Source organism: Amphiprion ocellaris, chromosome 15 (genome assembly GCF_022539595.1).
Source record: "Amphiprion ocellaris isolate individual 3 ecotype Okinawa chromosome 15, ASM2253959v1, whole genome shotgun sequence".
Classification (NCBI taxonomy): Eukaryota; Metazoa; Chordata; class Actinopteri; family Pomacentridae; genus Amphiprion; species Amphiprion ocellaris.
Genome location: NC_072780.1, coordinates 31327899 through 31355499, shown reverse-complemented (window position 1 = coordinate 31355499; position 27601 = coordinate 31327899). Strand labels below are relative to the sequence as shown.

The 27601-nt window shown below is 36.8% G+C and overlaps 1 protein-coding gene across 1 annotated transcript in view; it reads left to right on the top strand.

Annotated features, from left to right (window-relative positions):
• nfatc1 (nuclear factor of activated T cells 1) overlaps window positions 1-17237 on the top strand; it is a 78255-nt gene extending 61018 nt beyond the window's left edge. The window contains exon 10 of the mRNA XM_023280249.3: window positions 14631-17237. Within this exon, the coding sequence (XP_023136017.2) occupies window positions 14631-14686 (56 nt within the window). The 3' untranslated portion in view covers window positions 14687-17237. The remainder of the gene's footprint in view (window positions 1-14630) is intronic.
• Window positions 17238-27601: the final 10364 nt, after the last annotated feature.

Genomic DNA, 27601 nt, shown 5'->3' with positions numbered 1-27601 from the left:
TGAGTCAGCTGGGATAGACTCCAGCCCCCCGTGACCCTAATGAGGATTAAGCGGTGTATAGATGATGGATGTATGGAGGTTCTTATTAGCCTCCCAGAATCGATCTGCAGGTGCTGATAGTGTTTCTGATGAGCATCGTATGACTCACTAATCACTCTGCCAGGACCTGAAGTATTTGGCCTTCAGTTTGGATTTTTTTTGGCTTAAGTCATCATATTTAAAGGAATAGTTCAACATTTTTTGAGTTTAATTGCTTGCTGACACTCTGAAGAGTTTCACGTCTTTACTCAAATACTGCACCTACGCTACCGGTCAAAAGTTTGGGGTCATCCAGACAATTTCATGTTTTCCATTAAAACTCACACTTTTATCCATGTGCTAACATAACTGCACAAGGGTTTTCTAATCATCAATGGGCCTTTCAACACCATTAGCTAACACAATGTAGCATTAGAACACAGGAGTGATGGTTGCTGGAAATGTTCCTCTGTACCTCTATGGAGATATTCCATTAAAATCAGCTGTTTCCAGCTACAATAGTCATTTACCACATTAACAATGTCTACACTGGATTTATCATTCATTTAATGTTATCTTGATTGAAAAAACTGCTTTTATTTAAAAATTAAGGACATTTCTAAGTGACCCCAAACTTTTGAATGGTTGTGTAAATACAATCTTAAAGTACTTGTACTTGAGTTTTTACGTTTTCTGCTACTTTTACAAGAGGAATATTGCACTTCCTACTCCACTACACCCAGAAGTAACCTGTGATTGTTTTGAAAAAATACAATAAGCAAAATCATGCCCATAAATAGTTGCACCTCTTCTCATGTCTCTTCAGGTTCGAACTAGATCTGGCAACTAAAATCTAAATGTTTAACTGCAGTTACTGCTCACACATGTTGCATGATCATGGCGTGATTGGTTCATGTAAGCGAGGGACTGTCTTGGAACTTTTTGATCCCACCTTTATGCCACCTTCAGCAAGCAGAGGGAGTTGTTAGCATTGTGGGGCTGTAGCTAGGAAAGGGGCACCATGACAAAGACTTATGTGGTGTTAAAGACTACAACAACATACTATATTGAACTCAAAGAACAAATCTGACACCGAAAAGAAAGAAACACATTATACATCCGGAGCTCTTTACCCTGAAAAAGTGAAGCTTCACATCCATTTTATGGTTCAGAACCACATGTTTACTGTCTTGATTTGGTATTTATGTTGCGTAGTTTGCTGGCTGGTGAAGGAGTAGATCAGGCTGCTAAAAGGTTTATCGCTGCTGTAATTCCTGCCTCGCTTAAACAGAGGCTGTGAAAAGTGCCTTTGCTGTCTAACTTCTGGTGGTCTGGCATTTGATATATCTGACTTTAAACCCAGAACGAGACGAGGCTGCTCAAAGTTCGCAGAGAAAATAAAAGTGACGCCCTTTATTTATCTCGGAGGGAGCAGCACAAACTGCATGATCTCACCGCTGTGGGCCTCTGCAGCTCTGTGATTCGAAACAAATTGGATAAATGATCGTCCTCGGGGTTAGAAAATAAAACCGTGTCTGGCTGTGAGGAGGTCAGCAACCAGCAGCTATCAGCAGACTTTGATCCGACACCAGAGCTGCTGCTGAACCGTCTGCTTTAACTTCCTGATGGTGGCGAGTGAAACGCAGACGGTTTCCATGATGCCGCTTCCTGGAAGAGAACACTGCACTGTAAAAAATAATGTATACATGAAAAAATGGTCAAAATCCGGTTCAAAGGGGGCCAAAAACAATTAATTAATTAATTGATTAATTAATTAATGGGGGCCATTAAAAATGGTAAAATAATAGCTAATACCTGTAAGATAATTCTTGAAGTGGACTTTATTTACATTTTTTCAACATTTAATTTGTAAATTTAAACATGTTTGCTCAATATTATTGGTAACTTAATAAATTTGGGAAAATGTGTAAAATAACAGTTAATTCTTTTAAAATATTACAGCAAAAAACTATTGAAAAACACATTTTTCTTTTATCACATTCCTAATAGCACAAATAAATCCACCAGAAAAGAAGTAAAATTGTTTTGTTGCAAGAAAAAAATGCATTTAAAGAAATAGAATACTGTGAAGTTTACAAAAAAAGTGCACAAAAAACAGCAAATATTAGTAAAGTAATTATATTTTGCAGATTTAAATAGAGTAAATGGTGTAATTCTATTGTTACACATAAAATGGTTAAAATGGTTACAAACTTATTACTGTTTGTAGAAAGAAGATGATGGATGCTATTTATAGTTTTGGCTTTTTTTAAAGGTTAACTTGTAAATAAAAAAATTTTTCTGTGATTTTACTAGATAATATCTGTAAATAAACAAAACTAGAAAAATCTGTAAAATAGCAGCAAATTAGCAAAAAAATAAATAAAACTTGTTTTAAAACAAGCATCCTCCTCTTTTTACCTGGCAACAAGGCTGCCAGAAAAAAAAGAAAAGAAAAACAAATAAATAAAAACAGTGGACTATTGTAAAGTTCAAAAGCTGTAAAAGCAAATAAACAAAAAACATAAAAATAATAACAAATATATAAAATCTTTATGTCTTTAGCAAGATTTAAAACTGATATTTTACATTGAACTTGTAAAATAGTTAATTACTATTTGTAAAAATGATTTGCATTTTTTAAATTTAATTATTTTAAAGTCAACATGTAAATCAAATAATTTTTTCCAGTGATTTCACTAGATATACTCAGTTTCAACTAAACAGGGAAAAATCTGTAAAATAAGAGCAAATTGTTCCAAAAATCACAGCTAACAACACTTTTCCCCCAGTATTTGACTCTTCAGAGCTAAAGAGCTCATTTTTAATGATATTCTAAATAATTCCACCACTTCTTTGGTCTGTTTGGGTTCAAACCAGGTGCAGAAAGTAAAATCCTGATCTACCTGAGGAGCTGTTCCACTTGTTTTCTTTGGCAAAGCGAAGGAAATTTGACCAAACATTCCAAATATAAGGCGACTTCTCACTTCGTTAAAACCTTTGGCAGCGTCTGAAGCGACTTTACGGCTTCGCTCAGGTGTTCGCTGTAATTCCTCCTCATTAAAACTCAGACTGACTGTGTCTGAAATCTGACTAAAATATTATGTTTGTGGGTTGTTTTCAGCGTCTAATGATCTGCACGTTATTCCCTGCAGCCCGGCTTCTTTTAATTGTACTCATTTAACGTCGTTTAATTTAATTTCACAGCAATTGAACCACTTATCCTGTTAAACAGTAAAGCGGAGGTCCGCAGGTGGTTTTCATCTCTCCACTCGTGCTGTTTTTGTCTTTGTTTTTTGCCCTAATGTTCATCAGGATCCCCCCTCCGCTGCACATTTCTTCACACCGGTGCAAACATGTCGGCTCATGGAAAGTGTGAATGGTGTTTTCTGGCCTGGGCTGCAGGAGGCCCGGCCACGCGGCCATAAAACCTGCTGACTGGGAGCTTTGCATGCTTCCCTCTGGCTGGAACGAGTCTGGAGGCGGCGGCCAAAGCCATACGTTTTACTGCACAGTAGTGCGTCCAGGACTTTTGTCAGCGGTGAGGTAACACCAGCGAAACATGTGCGTTCTGAGGCAGAATCTGAGCCAGGCCGTTCTCAAATGCCGTTTTTTATGGCGTGTTGTGGCCTTGTTAGATGTCAGAACGCTGTAATTGATGAGCAGACGCTTCAGACGGTCATAGGAAAAGTATTTTTGAGTCTGTTGACTGTAGACTCCAACAGTTTTCATGCAGCTCTCTCGTGCACATATTGTTGTATTTATAGTTGGAAGGAGTTGTTATTCATTTACACTCACAAAAATACATCCACATGTGTTTTGTGTCACTTATTAACAATAATTAATGCATTGAAAAGGACAAAAACAGCCGTATGTCGATGCAGTGCTATAAAAACAACCTCAGTTAAAGTGATTTTGTAGAAAATGCTTTACTTCGGCTTTACTGCTGGAAGCTGTTCAGATACGAGGAAGTTTATTCTTGAAGCCCCTCCTAGCTTTACGAGCCAGTAGGAATTCGGCCCAGGTCTACTTCACACTTACGTAACTGTTCAACAGCCAGAGCAGAGAGAGTTTTCTTCCTGAAGGGGGCGGGACCATCGGCAGCTTATTGGTTTTTAGTGCAAAACGGCTGATTTACAATAGCATTAAAACAGTCGTGGTGAAATTAACAATTTTGGCAGGAGTTAGAGCTGAAAAACTGAAGGTTACAGTGTGAAGATATATGAGATTTAGATTAGTTTGGTGAAAAGTGGCACGATAAAGCTTTAAAACACGAGTAGGCAGCATTTTTTTGGCATCATTTGGTAAAAATTCCATAGAAACCTTTGAACAGGTTGTACTCAAGCTCTCCGTCTGATTTTCTTGGATTTTTTATTAAATAAATTATGAACATTTGTAAAGATATTTCTGAAATTTGACTCTAGTGTATCAAATACTTTGAGAGATTTTTGAAAAAAATCACCCATCGACCCCCTTTCAGCTGTATTCAATCTGAAATTTGAGGTTAAACACAACTTCTGAAGCAGAAAATGATGCAGAAAATTGGTTCTTTAGGTTTTTAAATTATGGAAATCTGAATCTGTGCTTATTTCTCTCTCAATGTGAAGAAAAATCATGCAGAAATATCCTTCCTGAAAGTTGACATGATCATTCTTTAGTTTTATGAAACTATACAATCTGAATTTGTGTTTTTGGGACTTTTGCTGCAGTTTCAAGGTATAAATACACTTATTTTACTCTCGAAGCCAAATCAAGATTAAATTAAGAGTATTTACAGCTTGAAACTGCAGTAAAAGTCCCATAAAACACAAGATTTGGCTTCTAGCATGTAAAAAAACACCATTTGGACATGTTGACAAGGTAAAAAAAATAGATTTTTTACCAGAAAAGGAAATAAATATGCACATACAGCATATTAATGAGATTTTTATTCATGGAAAACAACCTTTAAAGAAGAAATAAAGATGCAGAAAATTCCATCCTGCAGGTTGATGGGTGGTTCTTTAGTTTTGTAAAAGTCTGAATTTGAGTTTTTGAGACTTTGAATGTACTTTTAAGGTGGAAATACTCAGCCATGGTTGCTTATTTAACTCTAAATGTGTCTTCTAGCATGTAAAAAACACTATATGGACATGCTGACAAAGTTAAAAAAAATAGATTTTTACCAGACAGAGTCTTTAAATATGAACATAAAGTTAACAAATAATATATTTACAGCACATTACTGTATTTTAATGAGATTTTTAGTCAAGAAGAACGTGATTTTCACTGAACATGTTACGTTTTATGTCCTATTATCAAATCAATATTCCACCAGTCAGACCAGTTGTTGTGGTCTGTGTGTAGTTGTGTTTCTGGGGAGGATGATGTCAGGTTTCTGCACCGTCGTATCGACAACATACAGTAGATCCAATGTAAAAGTATAAATCAATCTTTAAACAGAGGAGTTTGAGCCTAAAGAGCAGGTTTAGAGTCTCGTTGGAAGCCAAAAATGAAACTTGGCTCGACTCTTTCTGCAAGTTTAAAGCTTGTTCATGTCCCGTCTGGTTAGGAGATGAAGAGAAAGGCTGTATTGTCATATTCTGGCTGTTATTTTCTGCTTGCTGCAGCTTGTCCATGTTTTACCTTCTATTTCCACATCTCCTTGGGTCTCCATGATGTGAATTCCATCATCAGATTCCTCCGCAGACATCCAGAATTTGTGTGACTGTGGAGACTACAAGAACAGAAAGTCTGTGATGTGCACAGCTGTTTGTGTGAACATCTGCAGGAGAGTCGAACCAGGAATCTGCTAATTCTTACAGTTCACCCTGATGGAAAAAACCCTCCGTCCAATAACTGCTGAGAGAATTTACTAAAAACTTCAACAGTCAAACTGAAGGTGACACCAGAGAACAAGTCTGGACTAGCAGACATGAATGTTTCTGGAGTATTTACTGGAAATCTGTTGAGTAGTTGTTGAGCTTTTTGGGTCTGAACCAAACTAGTGGACAAAGAAACAAACCAGCTTAACCCTCGTGTCGTCCTGTGGGTCAAAACTGACCCGTTTTAAAGTTTGAAAATGTGGAAATAAATGTATTTTCACAGTGAAACTTCTGATGTCCACATTTTTGGGAAATTTTTGAACATTTTTTGGTGGAAAAAAAGAAATGTTAAAAATGTTTCTTAAGAACATTCACAAAAAAAATCAACCAAAATCCAGTGAATTTCACTGGATTTTGGTTGATTTTTATGTGATTGTTCTTAAAGAAAATATTAGAAGTTTTACTGATATATATATTTAATCACTTTAGATATTTTTAGGATTTTTTTTGGAAGATTTTTACTCATTTTTTGAAAATATTTACAAGAATTTTCTTGCCAAATTTGGGGGATTTTTTTTTAAATAAAACTTTTAAGGGAAACTTTTAAGGAATTATTGAATTTTTCTTCCTGAAGGTTTTGTAAATTTTCAGAAATTTGACAAATCTTTTTGCTGAATTTTTGGATTTTTTTTCAGACAAGGAAACTATATTTTTTGTGAATTTTGTCATTTTTATTCTCTACATTTGGTCCGAATGTTGTTAATTCAACTGTGGAATTTGAGGAAAAAGCTTGCAAAAAGTGGGTTGACAGGCAATATTTTTAAAAATGATCTCAAACAGGGCTTGATATATGAACCTAAAATTTCACAGATGTCATTTTAAATATCTAAAGTTTATGATAAGAAAGTTTTTAAAGCTAATCAGAGATGGTTGAGCAGAAAGAACCGGATGATCTGAGATGAAACAACTAGGATGGGACTTTAAATGATGGCTTACAGTTTTATTTTCATTTTCTTAAAGATTATTTGATCTACTTGTCTGATATTTCAGATTCTAAATCAGTGACATGATGAGAAATAACAGTGAAAATTTTAGGTTTTTATCTCTAATAGTTCTTCTCATATTGTTGTTCAAACAGCGTCAAATTTCAATGTGAGAAAAAACCTGCAGAAAGGGGGTCGACAGGCCACAAAGTACTTCATATATGAAGCTGAAAGTGTACAGATATAATGTTAAATATCCCTAGTTTATGATAAGAAAGCTGTAAGTAAATCAGAGATGGAATGACCCTTATACAGAAACAGTTGCTGCTGGTTTCTGTTTGTCTGGTTCCTCATCAGTTTCTGTGATTGTATTTTCTGAAGGCAGCAGCGTTTCCAGTCACTTATTGTTCAGACGTTGTGAATAATACCTGGTTTCATGAAGCTGGCAGCGTCTGCAGTGAACTGGAGGAGTTCTCTGTGGGACCCGGCAGCAGCAGGAGTCTCATGCTGGATCCAGGAACATCTGGTGGCTTGTGGCCTGGACCAGACGAGGAGCAGAGCGAGGAGGGGAGAAGGTTTCTGCCTCATTGTGTCTGAGCTCTGGATTTCTTCACGGAGTATCAGTGGGTCCGATCGGTTCCTCTGCAGCATTGTGTTTCTGTGCTAATGAGGCTAGCAGTGGTGTCCTGCTCATTGTTTGGGAGTTCCTCGGGTTTCCTGCCTGCAGAGCTGAGCTGTATCGGTCCGAACCAGCTGCTGTCGGCCTCCATGGGAGAGGAAACAGTTCCTGGATTACCTCAGATCAAACCACACCTTCAGAGCTCCGACGACACGCAGTCAGATGCAAAGCAGCTCCATAATTAAAGAGCCAAATGTTGACGACAGAAATGAGCAGATTTCACAAAGTTCAAGGTCATTTCACCTCAAATCAGCAGCTTCATGTCATTTTCCTGCATTTTGTAGCATAAAACATGAACATTTGTTAAGATATTTCTGAAATATTAGCTCAATATGTCAAATACTTAGAGAGATTTTTTAAAAATCAACTGTCGACCCACTTTCAGCTGCATTTAGTCTGAGATTTAGGGTTAAAACAACTTCTGAAGCAGAAAAATGATGCAGAAAGTTGGTTCTTTAGGTTTTTAAACTACAAAAATCTGAATCCATGGTTAGTTTACTCTTGATTTTGCTTCTAGGAAATAAAAAATTGACAAAGTAAAAAACTTGATGTTTTCCAAAAAGGGTCTTTAGACATGAGCATAAAATAAACAAATATTGCATTTACTGCCTATTAATTAGATGTTTTTCAATGTAAAACAAGTGATCTTTCCTAAATTTGTCATTCTGAGCTGCATTTAGCCTGAGATTTGGGGTTTAAAACAACCTTTAAAGGAGAAAAATGATGCAGAAAGTTGGTTCTGTAAGTTTTTAAACTATGGAAATCTGAATCTGTGCTTATTTTACTCTCGATTTATCCTTTAGCAAATAAAAAACACCATATGGACACATTAATGAGGTAAACAATTAGACTTTTATGAGGCAGAGGCTTTAAATATGAGAAAAAGTAAAGAAATAATGCATTTACAGCATATTACTGCATTTTTGAAGACTATTAGTCAAGTAAATTTTCCTAAATTTGTCATTCTGAGCTGTATTTAATCTGAGATTTGGGGTTAAAACAACTTCTGAAGAAGAAGAAAAATGATCCAGAAAGTTCTGCCTGTAAGTTTATGGTTGGTTAAGAAGTCTGTATTTGTGTTTTTGGGATTTTACTGCAGTTTTAAGGTGGAAATACTCTTATTTTACTCTTGATTTGGCTTCTAGCATGTTAAAAGCACTTGTGATGCAATGTGTCTTTTACCAGAAAGGATCTTTAAATATCAGCATAAAGTAAACAAATCATGTATATTACGGCATATTATTGAGATTTTTAGTCATGAAAAAGCAGCAACTTTTCAAAAACTTGTCATTTTTAGCTGCACTTAGTCCGAAGTTTGGGGTTGAAACCAACCTTTAAAGAAAAAAAATGATGCAGAAAGCTCCATCCTGCAAGTTGACAGGATCATTCTTTAGTTTTATGGAACCATACAAGTCTGAATTTGTGTTTTTGGGACTTTTACTGCAGTTTCAAGGTAGAAATACTCTTATTTTACTCTCGATTCGACTACTTGCATGTAAAAATACACCATTTGGACACACTGACAAGGTGAAAAACTATTTCTTTTACCAGAAAAAGTCTTTAAATATGATCATAAAATCAACAAATATTGCATATTTCTGCATATTAATGGGATTTCAGCTGCGTTTAGTCAGAAAACCATTGTCAGGAGAACAGTCTGACTGATGTGCGTTTAATACGAGCTTCTTCATCACATCACATGATCCTGATCAGCAGACGGATGTTTTCGTGGAACTGGAGACGATCTAACTTTTGACTTTCATCGTCGACATCAAGAGGAAACCGTCGTCTGAGTCCCTGAAGGCAAAATGAAAAGTGACGGAGGCCGTGTAATCAGATTACAAGCTGCTACTGAACACAGCTCTGCTTTTATGTTCAGTTTTCCCTTTCTTTCTGAAACGTCCTCCCTGTTAGGGTCACAGAGACGATATTTAGCTGCTGCAGAGCTGAACTGAAGCCTCCGGGAGCTGGAACGAGGAGGACAGATGTTATTATGTGGCGAGAATCGATGCGACCCACATGACCCAGATGTCACAGCGGTGCCGAGGCCTATTTTTAGCACTTTGTTGTAAACGCACTTAGAGATCAATAGATCGACTTTTTTCAATTAGATGCTGCTCTTAAAATGTGACGCCGTGGTGAGAAGTGGGTCATGGCAACGGTAAACAGTAAACGCTGTGGACCAAAGATAACCACCAGAACTAACCGGCCGTCTTTTCACCGCTTCATTACGATGACAAAGTTATTCCAGAACACGTGGCCAAAGACTTCCCTGGAGGCCTGAACTTCACCGTTCTGTTCTTTCACAGACAGATGAAACACAGGAGAACAGGCTGGACTGTTTATTTCTGCAGCTTCATGCTAGAAAACATCTGGTTTTATAAGAACAACAACAAATTGCTCTGATTCTAAACTTACAGATTGTCCAAAATAATGGAAAACTGTTGAAGATGACTCAAAAAAAAAAGTCCAGAATTACACAGAAATTATTCAGAATTCCTACAAAAAGTCTTGAAATCTGTCTCCGTGTTTGGTCTTTTAGACTGTGACACCTGGATGGATGTAAAACTGATCTGGCTGCAGCTTTTAATAGAACTTAAATGTGTTTTTTATCCCTAAAAATGGTGTGAAAGTTGTCCCAAATGACTTACAGGCTGTCCAAAAATAATGACTCTCTGTAAAAATAAATAAATATATTTTGCAGATTTAAATGCAGTAAAAACTGTGTAATTTTAAATTTTACAGCCAAATTTTGTAAAGAAGATATACATATTTTTGACAGTAATGACATTGTTGGCCAGTGTTTTTTATAGTTAACATGTAAATTAATACTTGTTTTTAGCTGCAGATGTACTAGTTATGTGTAATTTAATAAAACAGGAAAAACTGTACAAATAACAGTAAATTCTTTTTTAAAATTACTACTAGAATCGACTAAAAATGTAAGTTTTTAAACTGACACATCAGGTTTTATGTCCAAAAAGAAACTCATACTTTTTCTGTATGTTATCTATCTATCTATCTATCTATAGTCTATCTATCTATCTATCTATCTATCTATCTATCTATAGTCTATCTATCTATCTATCTATCTATCTATAGTCTATCTATCTATCTATCTATCTATCTATCTATCTATCTATCTATCTATCTATCTATCTATCTATCTATCTATCTATCTATCTATCTATCTATCTATCTATCTATCTATAGTCTATCTATCTATCTATCTGTCTATCTATCTATCTATCTATCTATCTATCTATCTATCTATCTATAGTCTATCTATCTATCTATCTGTCTATCTATCTATCTATCTATCTATCTATCTATCTATCTATCTATCTATCTATCTATCTATCTATCTATCTATCTATCTATAGTCTACCTATCTATCTATCTATCTATCTATAGTCTATCTATCTATCTATCTGTCTATCTATCTATCTATCTATCTATCTATCTATCTATCTATCTATCTATCTATCTATCTGTCTATCTATCTGTCTGTCTGTCTGTCTGTCTGTCTGTCTGTCTGTCTGTCTGTCTGTCTGTCTGTCTGTCTGTCTGTCTGTCTATCTATCTATCTATCTATCTATCTATCTATCTATCTATCTATCTATCTATCTATTCTGACTTTTTTCTCTGTATTTAGATCAAACTGTTTTTTTGCAACAAAAAAGTAGATATTTTTGTTGTTTTTTGCTCATAGAAATAGAAATGAATACTATATTCACAATCTAAATACAGTGAAAACTGTTTAATTTCATGTTTTAAAAGAACAAATGACCCACAAACACAAACATATCATCATGTATGTCACACTTTAAGTAAATTTTAGTCTTTCCAAGTAGATTTTGATTCAGAAATTAAACAGAATGGGAACAATAGTTGCCTTTAAGGTATAAAATCAACAGAAAAGCTTTAAATAAATCACGGAGAATGGCATTAAAATTCAAATAATACAGAGCGGGGGCGGTAAAATTACAACAACACTCGTCTGATTGCTTCATTTTCCAAAATTTGAACCTGGATGTGGAATTTATTGTATGAGTGGAAGCGATTAGAGTCCATCCTTATAATCACATAATGGCTTCAGTGTGTTTCTCTGCTGCAGATATCAAACGTCTCCAGAGACCTCTGTCATTAATAGAAAGTCAATCAGCGAGAAAAACTCTTTTAACCGGAGTCTAGACGAGTGAAACGCACAGATCTGGAATTAGAAACAGCTCTAGTCTCAGTTTATTTAGATAGTTGTTGTGGATTCAGACTTTTAGTTGCTTCTGTTTCCTGCTCTGCTCCACTTCTGCCACTTTCTGGTGCTGACACACTTTGGTTGTTTTGTTTTTCACCATGGCAGCCTCCTGCGTCTCTTTTCCGCCGTCATCTCTGTGATAGGAAGCGAGTTTAGCAGCAGGGAAGGGCTGCGATGAAAATAGACGTTTCAGAGCCAAAAGAGAAGAAGCTGTCCTTCCATTGTGTGGAGGAGACTCTCAGGGAGGGAATTCCTCCCTGGTCCTCTGGTCCACGGGTGTTTCCCTTCCAGGCTCACATTTCCATCCCTGTGAGGGTTGATGAAAGAAGTCTGAGGAGCTACAGACAGAAAAATGAAGCGTCTCAACCACCTTTCTGTATTATCAGTGCAGTTATTTTTCTCTATTTCCTGGTTTCTTCTCAGTCAGCTGTTCCTGCCGATAAAAACAGATAAACAAGTGCACCTGGATCCTTCGGAGATGGCAGGAGGTTTGCATCATCTCTCCTGATAAGAGGCGTCTGGGGATCGGAGATATAAACTGATTCTCTACTCTGAGGAAATGATACGTTCAGGGAATCCCAGTCGCAAGAGCTCAGCTAGTAAATATTTAACGTTGACAGTAGAAAGAATTAGAGTGTGAGCTGCTTTATGGAGAGTTTTAGCCTCCTTTAGCTCATAGTTTTGGTTTTACAACCTGAAGTTCCACTATTTTTGCTTCTTTCTTGATGGAATCATCAGAGTTGCTTCCAGTCAGTAAAGATCTCTGATAAACCACATTTATACAACCAAAAAGCACCAAACAGCTCAAAGTTTGTAACCAGAACAGAGCTTGTATTAGTTAAAGAGGCTGTTTTTGAAGTCTTGATTGAAAGTTTCTTGGTGACACAAGCTAAAAACTCACCAAGGTTTGATTTGGTGCAAAGAAATGCTTCAAAAGTCTTAAAAGAGCAGAAAACCCACAGAAATCTCCTAAAACTGGCTTAAAGTTCACGTCAGATTCTATCATTCTCAGTTAGGAGAGAAAAATCGACTGTGAAAACAAGTTTTTTAGAGATGTTGCCAGAGTTTTAGCCTCCTGTAGCTCACAGTTTGGGTTTTACAGCCTGAAATTTCTCTGTTTTTGGTTCTTTCTTGCTGGAATCATCAGAATTGCTTCCAGTCAATAAAAATCTCTGACAAACCAACGACAACACAAGTTAAAAACTAACCAGGGTTTGATTTGATGCAGAAAAATACTTCAAAGAGGAGAAAAAAAACCCAAAGAAATCTCCTAAAATTGGCTTAAAGTTCACGTCAGATTCTATCATTCTTCATTAGAGAGAAAAATCGACTGTGAAAACAAGTTTTTTAGAGATGTTACCGGAGTTTTAGCCTCCTTTAGCTCATTGTTTTGGTTTTACAGCTTTAAAATTTCACTATTTTTGGTTCTTTCTTGATGGAATCATCAGTTTATCTCTGATAAACCAACTTTTACACATCCAAAAAGCACCAAACAAGTCAAAGTTAGAGACCAGATTGGAGCTTTTAGTAGCTAAAAAAGCAGGTAGTTAGCTGCTAAAAGCTTGGTAAGAATGTAGCTGGTGGACTTCTATAGGGTGTTTTTGTATGTTTTGACTGACGTACCAGGGTTTGATTTTAGTGTTTCTGAGTTATGATTGGTACCAAGAAATATTCCAAAAGTCTTAAAAGAGCAGAATGTACCACAGAAATGCTCTAATTTCTGCCAAAAAGTTCACATTTATGCCAGATTCTATCAATTTTTTAGATGTTACCCAAGTTTTAGCTTACTCTTTCCAGTAAAAAATACCACAGAAATGTCCTAATATTAGCCAAAAGGTTCATGTTTACATCAGTTTTAGCCTCCTTTATCTCATTGTTTCTATATATCTGTGCCTGTAAAATATCTAGAGTGAGTTTGGGACAAAGACAAATCTATTAGAAAAGGAGTTCGGCAGTGAAAAACGTTGCTGGTCGAATTTTTTTTGGGATGTTTTTATATGTTTTTGACTGACAGTTTCTCACCAGGGGTTGATTTTAGTGTTTCTGAATTCTGGTTGGTGCAATAGAAGTACTTTAAAAAACCACAGAAATGTTCTGATATTAGCCAAAAAGTTAATGTTCATGTCAGATCCTTTCAGTTTGAGGAGAAAAATCGACTGAAGACTGTTTTTTAAAGATGTTACCAGAGCTTTAGCCTCCATTTGGTCATTGTTTCTATATTTCTCTGTCTGTAAAATATCAAGTGTTAGTTTTAGGGAATGAAGAATCTATTCAGCTTTAAATATGCCACTGGTGGACTTTTTTAGGGGTGTTTTCATCAGTTTTGTTGGACAGTTTCTTGGCAGCACAGGTTAAAAACTCACCAGGGTTTGAATGTTTCTGAATTCTGTTTTGTGCAAAGAAATACTCCAAAAGACTTCAAAAACCACAGAAATCCACTAATATTGGCCAAAAAGTTCATGTTTTTGTCAGATTCTATCAGTTTTTTTAGATGATACCAGAGTTTTAGCCTCCTTCAGCTCATTGTTTCTATTATTTCTGTGTCTGTAAAATTTGAAGTGTGAGTTTGGGGTAAAGAAGAATCTATTAGAGAAAGAGTTCAGCAGTGAGAAATGTAGCTGGTGGACTGTTTTGTGGTGTTTTTGTACGTTTTGACTGATAGTTTCTTGGCAATACAAGTTAAAAACCCAACAAGGTTTGATTTGAATGTTTCTGAATTCTGGTTGGTGCAAAGAAATGCTTCAAAAGACTTCAAAAGACCACAGAAATGTTCTACTGTTGGCTCAAAATTTCACATCAGATCCTATTAATGTGAGTAAGAAGAGAAAAATCAACTTTAAAGATGTTTCCATAAACATTGACTGAATATTTTTGTTTCTTTTCCTTTGCAGTCAACGAGATCATCAGGAACGACCTGTCGAGCATCTCCGTCCACAGCCATGCGTAGTGTCGCCTCCGAACATCCAAAAACAAAAAGGGAAGCACCAGACAAACTGTGCTGCACATGCTCGGACTTCAGCATGCCGGCAGCAGGAATCAGCGTAAATGAATCCGACCAGGGTCCAATGCGTGCCTTGTTTTCATATTTGCTGCCTTTACGTAGAGTAAACTGACTTTTTAAGACGTGTAAATTAAATATGTAGCAACCGAACCTGCCCTGACAACAAAAGTGTGCTTTTAGAGGACCAACATTCATGTTTTTTTTATGTCTTTCGTGCTGCGGTTTTGTAAATCAGTGCCTCTGAATTATGGAATTTGTATATACAGTTTGTGTCGCGCTTCAGTTTGCATATCTGGCTTTTTACAGAGAGACAGTTTTTTAAAAAGAGGGGGGAAAAAGTGCCTTTTTGACTGGAAGCAGCCTGAGTTTGACTTCATGACCTCAACGTTCATTTTAAGTTGAGCTGATGTTGCTTGAAAAAGAGACAATCATGAAATAACGCCAAAATATTAAACAGCAACATCTTTAGCAGACATTAGCCATCGAAAGGTTCAGGCGAGGTTGTAGCAGCAAAAGCTCTGAATGTATTAATGATGTCTTTTATTTCTCATTTGTAAGATAGTTTTCTTATTTCCAAAGCAACATTAGCACTCAAAAGTTTAGTAAAACTGTTTTCGCAATCAATGATAAGCACTTAGCCGCTAATCTAGTGGTGCTATTCCATTAAAGAGTCCTTATTCTGCACATATTTAAGTTTAGAAATAGATTTTTGGGGTCTATTTGAATATGTTTACATGCTTAAATTTTCAAAAAGATGCATTTTTCTAATAATACTGTAAATTGCTGCAGCTCCTTTGTTGGAAATGCTCCGTTTTTTTTGGCTACTGTCACTTTAAGAAGCCCCTCCCTAAAACAGCCCACTCTCCTCCGATTGGTCAGTTGGGTTTTTGAAATTTAGGCGACATTGATTATGTGCTTTAACTCCAGATTCATGGTGGTGTTCAAATCCGTCTACTTTACCAGCAGAATGTTCTGATTTAGCTGAAATGTAGAATGTAAGATGCAAAAAAAGCTACTTTTGAATCATTAATAAAATACCCAGATACTGTACTGATTTGGAAAAAAGCTCCAGTTTAGACTGAATGCTTTTTTCACACAATGCAATTCCAAAACATTCACAACAACTTGTAGAGGTTCACAACAACTTTACAGACTTTAACCACCAGATAAGTTCTTGGCTAGCTTAAATTATAAACCGTAGTGTTATAGGTTGAGGTTACAGTTTTTTATTACATTAAGTTAGTTATATTTAGATTTTTAGGACTTAACTCAAGAAATGCCACAAATTAGGTCATTTTCTATGTATTTCATTGTAATTTTAAAGCCATAGAACTGTGGAAAATGTGGCCACACCAGTATATGCATTAAAATCTAAATTTAAAAAACAGTCAGTCAGCAAATTTGATGAAAATACACCTAATTTGATGCTACATTTTGCGTCCAAAGTAACAGAAATACCAAGAGAACCAGTTTAACCCCAAATTAAATTTGCAGATAAGTTATACAACAAATTACCAATGAACCTGGTCTCTTCAAATCATGAGACAGGAAGGCAAATGTTCTCAAAAATTTACTTTTTTAGCTTCTCTCGGAGTTTTTAAAACTTCATTGGATGCTACACGTTAGCTGTGCTATTGTTAGCTTCTGTTTTCCTAAACCGGAAATTGGCTAAATCCACTGTAGCTAACTGCAAATTAAAACGATTTGACAGTTCCATGCTACGTTCCAAGCAGCTCTACTGAAAAAATAATGTCGGCTTTTGAGGAAGATGCTCATTTTTGGTTTGAGAGCCTAACTAGCTGTTAGCTAGTTGCTATGCAAATTAGCTACACGATGATGTCGATAAGTAACAGAAGAACAACCTGGATATAAAATGAGACATTTAGGGCAGATAAGGAGAGAATTATTCCTTTTTTTTAATGGAATTTGAACCTTTAAAATGCACAAAAAGCAGCTATTTAACAGAATAAATTAAAGGGAAAATCCCCAAAAAAGCAGAATATGGGCTCTTTAATGCAACAAGTTTTTGCATTTTTTTCTTTCTTGATGTGTTTCCAAAACCTGACGTCTTTCTTGAGTGGTTTTCCAAAAGAAAGTGACTTGAAAGCAGCATTGGAGTAAAAACTGGTTTATCAGAGAAGGAATCATCTCAGTTTGGACGACGCTTGACGTTTATCCTCCTGGAAGCTATGCAACATGCAGCTCGAACCCAAAGAAACCCTCACAGCAATACAGATATATTCATTTTTTAATGTTTGTTTTTGTATTTATTCTCTCTAGCATGTGCTCTGTTTATTCATGTTTATCATACAGCTTCTTTTACAGACTGCGGTTTTTGTTTGTGCTCTTAAAACAGAAGTAATAACTGTACACAAACTTGTATTTATGAGTCTTAATCTGTGTAACTGAAGAGCATGAAGAGTTTACCCAGGCAGACACTCGTAACTCGGCTTTCTGGTATATTTTGTGTGTTTGTCAATAAATATGCCTTCATGTCTTTCTTCTGTTTGGTCTCCATCTGTGGAAAAACACTGAACTGTCTCAACAAACTGAGCAAATTCACTTTTTAAAAATGTTTTTTGAAACAGTTTTCACCAAACTCCACAGCTGTGCACACAGGGGACATTAATTAAGTCAGGATTTACTAATTAGGCATCAGGCTGGAAACTGGAATCACAGATTTCTCTGCTTTTTGAACATTTGGAATCTTGTAAGTACAGACAAGTCAACAAAATGTACATTAGTTTACAACATTAGCCAAGGTTTTTAGACATTTTACTGCAGAAGTATAACATCGAACAGCTTTTTTAAAATATACTACATGCTGAGGTTTATGTACTAATTTGTTTGTGCTCTTAAAAAATACAGAATTTAGACATTTTATTGCAGAAATATGACATTCTGAAAACATAAGTAGACATATCCCTTACACGTGATTGAAAATAACTGAAATTATGACAAGCTTGGGTTGTTTGGTGTAATTTTTGATGTTGCTGTTGTTCAGATTGTGTTCAGAGTTCATTTATTTGTAATTTTGGATCCAAAACTAAGTTCTGTAAAATATCTTGGCTGAATTTTGAGAATTTCACGTTTTCACATTGGGAATTTTTAAATTTTCGCCCTCAAAAAGCTTCAGAAGTCATTTTAGAGGTTCAATTTTTCCAGAAATAAAACTCCCATATCCATGAACTTTGGTGAAGCTACAAACAGAATAGTTTCCTGTTGATTTAAAGGATTGAATGGCTCCAACAGAGGGCAAATTTTAAATTATTAGCCCCTGAAAATGGGAAAAATCGACTGAATTTGACTAAAGTTCCACTTGACCTCCTCAGAATCAGCTGATTATTTATCTACAATAACTTTAGTATATTTAATGAATTCATGCAAAGTTCTACCTTCATCCTGTGAATATTTCCAGAGTTCCAGGTCCTTGAAGTCCATAGAGGTGGGTCCAGATTTATCACTTTTTAATGGAGTTTCTCCATCATTTCTGATCCTCAGAACTTCATCAGTCCAGCAGATAGAACCATGACATTTAGGAGGAGAAACACATCTGAGTTCTGGTAAAAACTGACACCAGATCAGTTTTACATCCATCCAGGTGTCAGAATCTAAAGAATGAATCTGGATTTTGTTCATTTTCTCTACAACTAGCTTTGAGCATCAATATTATGGGATGTATCATAGTGTGAACAGTAGTTTATGTGATGCAGAAAGAACACAAAAAGATGCAAAACAACTAAAATGTGACAAAAAACAACCAAAATTTGATGTAAAATGACCAAAAATGATGCAAAGCAAACACAGAAAGATGCAAAAACAACCAAAATGTTCTACAAAATGACCACAATGTGAGAGAAAATGACTAAATGTGAGGCAAAATGACCACAAAATGATACAAAAAGAACAATTTTATGCATCCAGGTGTCACACTCTAAACATTAAATATGAGCTGAAACTAAATCTGAACTCAGTCCTGCATCCAGTAAAACCTCAACATTTACTAATATTTTAATTAACAAAGATGTTTGATTTCATCTTAAAAAAAACATGAATCTTGCAGCAGAAACACTAAAAATCCACATTATGAAGAGTTTAGTGAAGAGAAATCATCTTCTGCTGCAGCAGATTTTTATATGAACTAATAAAATGCTGTTTTTAGCTCCTTCAGCCCACTGGGTGGATTATTCTGGTTCTACTGGGTGGATTATTCTGGTTCTACTGGGTGGATTAATAGGTTCCACTGGGTGGATTATTCTGGTTCTACTGGGTGGATTATTCTGGTTGTACTGGGTGGATTATTCTGGTTCTACTGGATGGATTATTCTGGTTCTACTGGGTGGATTATTCTGGTTGTACTGGGTGGATTATTAGTTTCTACTGGGTGGATTATTCTGGTTCTACTGGGTGGATTATTAGGTTCTACTGGGTGGATTAGTACGGTTCTACTGGGTGGATTATTAGGTTCTACTGGGTGGATTATTAGGTTCTACTGGGTGGATTATTCTGGTTCTACTGGGTGGATTATTAGGTTCTACTGGGTGGATTATTCTGGTTCTACTGGGTGGATTATTAGGTTCTACCGGGTGGATTATTCTGGTTCTACTGTGTTACACTGACACCTGCTGGTTCATCACATTTCTGTTTTCTCTCTCAAAGTCTGAAGCATTGAGGCTTTCCATCCAACTGGTTCACTCATGGTTCGAAGCTTCATGGTGCTTCATTTGCACTCCTGCGCCATCAACTGGACAAATAAAAGTAAAACAGGCAAAGTGCCTATAATGACACACTGGCTTTGCTATGTGAAGCTGTGAATTGTGCTTAAATGATAATGCCAATAAACAAGTAATATACTTAATATAGTGTCTGCTTTTCCTGATAGCAGGAACAGAGGGGCAAATGGAAACAAATTGGGGAGAGATTTGAGATTTGTAGCTTGATTGCTTGATTGATGTCAGGTTCTGGCTTTCTGTAAAGTGCTTAGATACTTTTAATTGTAATAAGGGCTATATAAATAAAATTTATTGTGCTTTTGCTACTTGTTGTTTTGTGACGGCGTGTGATACCAGTGACAACCTGTAAAACAAAAGTAGGGACAACATTTGATTTGTTTTTATTCAAAAACATCAGTTTTTCCACAGTGCTGGGATCCAGGCAGCTTCTTTTTTTGGACAATATTTCTCTAGCTCCTTGGAACACAACAGACACGTCACCTTTTAAAATACCAGACAAAAAATTAGAACAAGCGGTGTGTGGTGTTGTCACAGTTATTCATATTACACGTAACTTTATTAGGAGAAATCAGGTCAAAGTGTTCCCAGACAGGGGAGAATCTTCTCTTTCTGGCTGGTTCTATAAAAAAAAACAGAGTCTCAAACCGATTGAATGCAAAGATACAGCAGGTAAAAATCCAACAAATGTGAACCAGGAATCCATTGCGTTTAGCTGCACCATATATTTTGAATCGCACATTCAAACCTGCGAACCACTTCCTGAACCAGTCACGTGGTAGGACCGGCTTGCGAGGCTTCGAACGTCATCATTTTGGCTCCTCCCCTAAATAAAGCAAGGCTTGATACGCGCTTCGTGGACACGCCCCCTCCATTACTCGACACACGCTTCGCAGCCTCACGTCTCCTAACATCACTACTATTGACCTTGTTTTTGGAGTAAAACACGGTAAGAAGATAAATATTTCTAACCAGTAGCGTTGTTTTGTTGTACGTTAAGTCAGCGACTTGTGAAGAGTTGTGTTTTGTCGTGTTTGAGCAGTTGGTCCGGACGCGTTAGCTGGCTAAGCGGCTAAGTTAGCTAGCGGGCTAATTAACACAGGTGGCTAACTTACCGCTGAACACCTGTTAGTTGCTGCTGCAGATGTCCTCATTATTAGAATGACCTTCTCAACCTGTATTTCTCTGCTGTGTATTTTAGCTTTTAAAAAAGTTATTTTACTTTAAGGTTAACTGAAACCCGTTCAGCTGCACTGAAGTTTAACATTCAGCTGCTTTGAATTAAACCATGCTTAACTTAACATTCCGCAACATTACCTCTCTGAATCTCCATAATTTCATTACATTCTTTCTCTCTTCCACTGCTCAAGTTCAATCCAGTATATAAAGTGACATTAATAGTGAATAAACTAACAACCAGCCATTGTATTTATTTATTATTGCATGTATTTGTAGTAAAACATGAGTTGAAACATCCTACTTTTGGATCTAGAACTGCACAAGCCGTTCATTTTCAGTCACCTGATGAGTTAAACTCCCCTTTTTATGTGAGGTTGAAGCAGAAGGTCTGAGTTAACAAAGAAAGTTGTTTATAATTTGTGATACCTGTTATCTCTGACTGAGGCTTTAGTTTTTGTTCAGCTGATTTACATGTAGAAACTTTGTTCAGGAAGATTTCTCAGTAGCTCAGAGGACAGGCTGCTTTTTACACAACCTTGTAAGAGAATGTCTGCCAGTGCTTTCAGCAGAATTTAGAAACACAACACTTCCTAAACAGATATTTTGAGGCTGTGAGGTTGAACGTTTGACAGTATATCAGTGTGTTTGTTTGTGGTCTTTCTGTTTCTAGGTGGAAGCTGAATTAGTGAGGATGACTCCTGCTCCTGTCATCTCTAAGCTCCTCACACATCTTTACCTGCACATGAGGAAATTCACTCCTGTAGAATGCAGGTATGTTTGTCATTATTATAAAAAGATGTTGCCTGGTGACCTGTCAGAAACCCATTATACAGAGTCAGCCAAAATAATGTTTACACACATCAGGAAAAGAAAAACTTGCATAAATATTTCAATACCAAATTTATTCAGACATCACAAGATTAATAAAAGTTATCTTTGGCCTCTACAATTACAAGAGGTGCTCAAAGTGGTGGCCACTGGCTTCCAGACATTTCTGTTGTGTTGTAGACGTCACTTGTTGATGCTCCATTCATGAGGGTAGCGCCATCTGTTGGGAAAACATCGTACAACAGGACACAGAGTTAACGTGATTTGATCAAACTTAGAAGAGGAATCTATATGTATAGAAGTACTTATACATATGAAATATTTATAAAAGTTTTTCTGATGTGTGTACATTATTTTGGTTGACTCTGAACTTAATGAGAACAAAACTGTCATTTAATTTTTGCTCTTAAAGCTTCTTTAGTGAAAACCGGCTGGTGTTCTGCTTTGAAACAAACTGCTGTTGAGGTCTGTGTTTTTAGGTTTAACCCCACAGTTTCTGAATGAACTGATAGTTTTTTTTGTTATAATTGATGGTAGCATTTACTGATCATATAATCAGCATGACAATATAACAGAATAACATTCTGACCACCTGACTAATACTGTGTTGGTCCCTTTATGCTGCTAAAACTCCTCTGACCCAGTGGTTCATCAGAACCTCTGTGGATCCTGTGGATTCTGTGGATCCTGTGGGTTGCAGGGTGGATCCTACCTAGACCAGGCTGATCCTGGACCATCCCACAGATGCTCCATCAGATCTGGATGTAGAGAGTGTGGAACCCAGGTGAACAGCTTAGCTCTGTCGTGTTCCTCAGACCACTCCTGAGTAGTTTTAATTTGTCCTGCTGAGGGTGGCAGCTGGCATCAAGGACTGCTGTTGCCATGGAGACTAGGGGGTTGTTTGTCCTGCAGTGTTTAGGTGGTGGTACATGTCAAACATCCACATGAACGTCAAGGTTTCCCAGCAGAACGTTGCATTAGAACAAGATGATGGATGATGTTCTCTTCAGCTGTCAGTGGTCAGAATGTTGTGGCTGATTGGTGGATCTGTCTGCCTTTACTCTGACATCCAGAGTTATACAAAAGTGTAGTATGTGTGCAGTGCAGAAGAGATTTACTTTATTGGATGCAGTTTTTTATTTTTTTTAAGGGAGAGCATTTTTTAAATCCACCTGAAGAAGACCTAATCTTTCCCTTCAAAGGATAGTTAATAATTACTACGGCTTCCATAGTGGTTCCATCAGAGAAAATCATATCCATATACAGATTTTTATTAATTCCAGGGCTGGTTCAGTAAAGATTATAATAATAACTACATCAGATAATTCTTGGTCGCAGTTGGAATTTTGCAGACTGAGAGATGGTTGAGAAGGTTTCAGTTCTTGTTTTAGCAAAATATGTTATAATAGAAGATCTTTATTGTCATTGTACATGAAATTATCTGCAAACCAGCAAAGTGTATCAGTCTGAGGTATCTAAAAATAAATAAGTAAAGAAAAATGCTTCTGAAGCCAATAATAAACAGAATATTTTGAGGGAATATTCTAAAAAGGAAAGAAAAGCTCCATTCTCACTCCTCTCAGGATAAACCGTCATTAAAAGTGACTTTAAATTTAGCTTCAACACGAGATAAAAACATTTACTTTCATTACTGATGTTGTGAAGTTTTAATAAAGTTCATGCTACTTTTATAAAATGATGAAAGTGAATAAATTGTATTTCTGTGAACTGTGTTTGATTTCTGTCTTTTCTCCTGTCATCCAGATGTTCAGAGGGAGATGATGCCACATCTGGTCCAGCTGATGGAAGGTCTTGAAGTTCTCTGACTGGCCTCGACTGAAGATGGTCGTCTCACTGGATTTAAGGTTCAGATGCTCAGTAACAAACTCCACCAATGAGCCAACAGGGAAGCTTTAGGTTTATTAAATGTTGCTATGAAGGTTTCACTGTTTTTCTTTGTGAATGCAATGTGCTCCAACTGAAACTTGAATTAGAACTTAGAAGTAAATCCTTCCATCTGAAAGTATTTAGTTGCATTAATAACCTCATAACATTCTAATTTTTATTCCAGTCTTGGTTGGAAATAGAATCTCTGTATTGATTCAGGTAAAAACTGAACTTCACAGCATGTTGGAGCAAAACAACCAGATGAAAACTGTGATGGTGTTGGATTGTCAGACCGTAATGTTGCAGCTCAAAGCAGCTTTTCTATCTCAGTTCATTCTGACATTCAGCTATGAATCAACACAGCAGATGGTGATCCATGCTGTGGAAGTCTCACATCTCCTGATTTAATGGAGCTGCTTTGCACTTTTTACACTGTTTATTCACCAACATTTTATTTAATCAAAGTCCCATCTAGTTTTTATGAGAAATGTGATGTTTTAATTTCTCTGTGAATAACTGCAGTCTAATGCAACAGCTGGAGTTGTAACATCTGTCCTGATGTTGATCATGAAGTATTGATCAGAATACTTATGGTCAGCAGTCATCCCTGAAGTTTTACATTCAAATCTTTACTTGTGTAGTGAACTTTGGTAAGAAGCAGAAATGTTAGCGTTGTCATGGATACGAGTGTTAAATTCTGTCCATGTTTCATTTTGGGAAATTCAGTCCAGTTCCAGAATGTGGAGGAATTTAGTCTCACAATCACAGACAATAAATATTATCTGAAAGTCGAGTTATTGTTGTTTATCAGCACAATACAAAAAGATTAATGTTAGAAATATTCCAGTTAAGACTCTAGAATATCATGATTTATGTAAATTTACCTCAATAATATAAATGTTCAGGTTAAGATTGTTCAGTGATATTTATTATGTAAGTTTAGCTGATTAAAGTTTATGACTCTGCACTAAAATATTATTTAAATTGACATCATTAATATAATATTTAGGGTCAGACCCTACAGTACTGAGATTAAGAAATCAAATATTCTATAAAATGTAAATACACTGAACTAATCTGGATATATTTAAGTGAGACTTTACAATATTATTTGACACAAATCTATCTAAATCAAAATTTTAATCATTTTTACGCCAAACATTTACTGGACTGATTTAAATATTAAAATCACTCCTTTCTAATCCTCTGCTGTACGTTCAAACCTGAGGCCTTAAATAGAAACACACAAGTATCTGATTGAAGGAACGTCTGCAGAGTCCTGGTTCCAGAACATGATGATAGAATTATAGACAAACTTTAACAAAAGCTGCCTGAGAGTTTACAGGTTTTTATGTTGGATTTCTTCAGTAATTTAATGAGAGTTATCAGCAAAAATCAAGTGTTCATTTGATGAACTTCATTTCCTAAAACATCCAGAATTGGAGCTCATATCTTTGGCAGCTGTAAAGTTTCTGCTCCTTCAAAGTTCACAACACAATGAATGAATTCCTAAAACACTCTCAATGCTGGAGTGTGTTTGTGATGCTGAAGCAGTGACCAGTTTTTCTGTTTCTTCTATGGAGATGCACAATGAGGGACGTCTGCAGAGACTGAGAAAGAGTCTCACCACATCCTGACATGAGGAAAAAGACTTTATTGAAGACTACAATGAGAAAAACTATCAGACAGCAGACGGCTGCATTCAAGGTGAGCTCTGAACATTTGATCTGGAACAGGAATTCAATAACAGCAGCATGAGCTTCATTTCAGTCTGTAGCTGCTGAATTCATGGATGAATCATCTGGCACTAGAGAGGAAGACCATCAAACATCCACGTCAGCTGATGGAGGTCCAAGAGTCTCACCCAACAAACAACCTACAGAGTGAAGACCTCCAATCTGATTGGACGGCCTCCTTTTCAGCCACATGTGTGAACAAATGCCTCTAAGCTGATTTGTTTTCTAAAATAAATCTAGTTTGAGTCCTAGTCTATGCCTGTGTGTTTGCTTCTTTACACCGCTGTTAACAGTTTAGGCTGTTAGATTGTTCCAGATAAGACAAGTACAAGATTCTTCAGAGCCGTTCTACCACGAGCCTGATAGGAAGAACTCCAACAGCTACTGAATGTTCCTGTGGTTCCCTCAAGGCTACAGGAGGAGTCCTACGAGGACGAGCCGGTCCACCTGATGGCGGCCAGTCGCTGCGGTTCAAAGCCAACACCGACTACGTGGACTTCTACTGGACCACACAGAGGCCTTCAAACCAGACCAACAAGTTCAGCGACTCCTCGACTCGTGGGTCTGAGGACGCCGCCGAGCCTCGGTCCAGCCGGCCTCCTGTCTGTGGGTGTTTGAGTGCTGAGAGGTTTGTGGATGCATGTGAACGTTCTGTGTTGAAACAGCAGCTTTGGACTCAGTAACGCTGGTAAAAACCAAGAGCTCCTTTATTTGTGACTTCCACTAAAAAACTGATGAAAATAAGTTTGCCAGGGTTCTGACTGATAACAGATTATTAAATAATGAAAATAATAGTTTAAATATTCCTTTAAACAATCCTTTTAGGTCTGTATTTAAGGTGGAATACTCCTTTACACCAAGATTTTTTGGTCTACATTGAAGGATTTTTTTCTAAACCACCCTTTCGGGTCTATATTTGAGGTTTTAGGTGGAATATTCCTTTTAACCAGCCCCTCTGGTCTTTTTGAGGATTCTGGATGGAATACTCGGTTAAGCAACATTTTAGGTGCATGTCCAAGGATTTTTGGTGGAATGTTCCTTTAAGGTGGATGTTTGAGGACCTTGTAGGTGGAATACTTCCTGAAACCAACCTTTTGGGTCAACATTCAAAGATTTAAGGTGGAATATTCCTTTAAACCAACCTAAATTTCATGTTTTGATCATTATCAAGTGAGAAACCTCAATCCAGACTCTTCATAATGATGTTTGAGATTTATGCTGCTGTTATTTGCTTAGTCCAGACTAAATGACAGAAATCCACAACTGTAATTTTATTTCAGGACTCGGTTATTAAATGTCAAAACAATCCATGTGACTCTAAAAACTCAACAGCTTTATAAACTCTAAGATTAAACTCTCCACAAGGATCCAAAATAAGTTGGACTTCTACATGAGAGCTTTAATTATTCTTCATCTACTTCCTGAAAAGTTTGGTCAATAAAAAAGACAAAAACTAATATTTTGAGCTGAACTAAAGACAGACTTTGTGATTTTTCTGCTCACATATTGTGTTGTTGTAAACTTCCTCTTTCAAATAAATATCCTCCTAACCCCCTGGAAACCAGCGTTTGTCCTGTTTTTGTGTTGCTCCTCGGCGACCCGAGACAGCCGGGTCCTAATGTTTTTTGAGCAACACACCATACTATGACATTTTTACAATGATGGTTCTACTATGGAACCAGTTTGACATGTTCAGGTGTTCTTTGTGTGAAAACTCAGAGATTTCAGGTATCAGAAGATGGTTTTCAACTTTCTTTGTTAACTTTCTGCTTCAACTTTAAACTAAATTTCCTTCACTAACCCAGCCCTCTGGACTTCCAGTAAGCTGTGTTCCTATTGGCTGTCCAGGTGGCTGCTTGGTGTTATCAGGAACACCTGAGCAGCTCAGTGTCTTCCTGCTTTATTTAGCTGCAGACAAACATTTCCTCTGCTTCTCTTCACCAGTGAACCGGGTTTGGTTCCGTTGCTTTAATTTGTTCTTTAGGTGTTGGCTTGCAGCTTCCAGCAGTAAAATCATCTTTAATGTGTTTCTTGGTGTGTTTTAGGGCTTTGTACTGGATAGTTGTCTTGGTAAATGTGGTTCTTTAGCCACAGTTAGCACATGGTGCTAATGTGTGCAGTGATTAGTGGATTTGCTGCAGCTGAGTTGTGTCTTTATCTTGGCTGTAGTGAGTCTTCAGAGGTTTTTGTTCAGATACATTCTGTATTCTTGTTTGTGAACCAGCGTTGGTTGTCCAGAAGGTAAGAGTTCCTGTCCTGATTCTCTGTTCTCAGAGGTTCTCTGGTAGGCTGCAGGAGACTTTAGCGTTTGGGTTGTGCTAGTTTGGTTTTTGTATGGTTTCATTTGGACGACTAACTTGAGGCCCCTCCATGTGGTTTAGTGAGGTTTTCTGCAACAGTTCTACAAAGCAACCTGCGGCAGAAGAGACTTTGAGAGTTTTTAGGAAGTTCTGGAGGCCAGACTTTAGAGCAGCAGAAACATTTGTCAGCAGTTTGAGCAG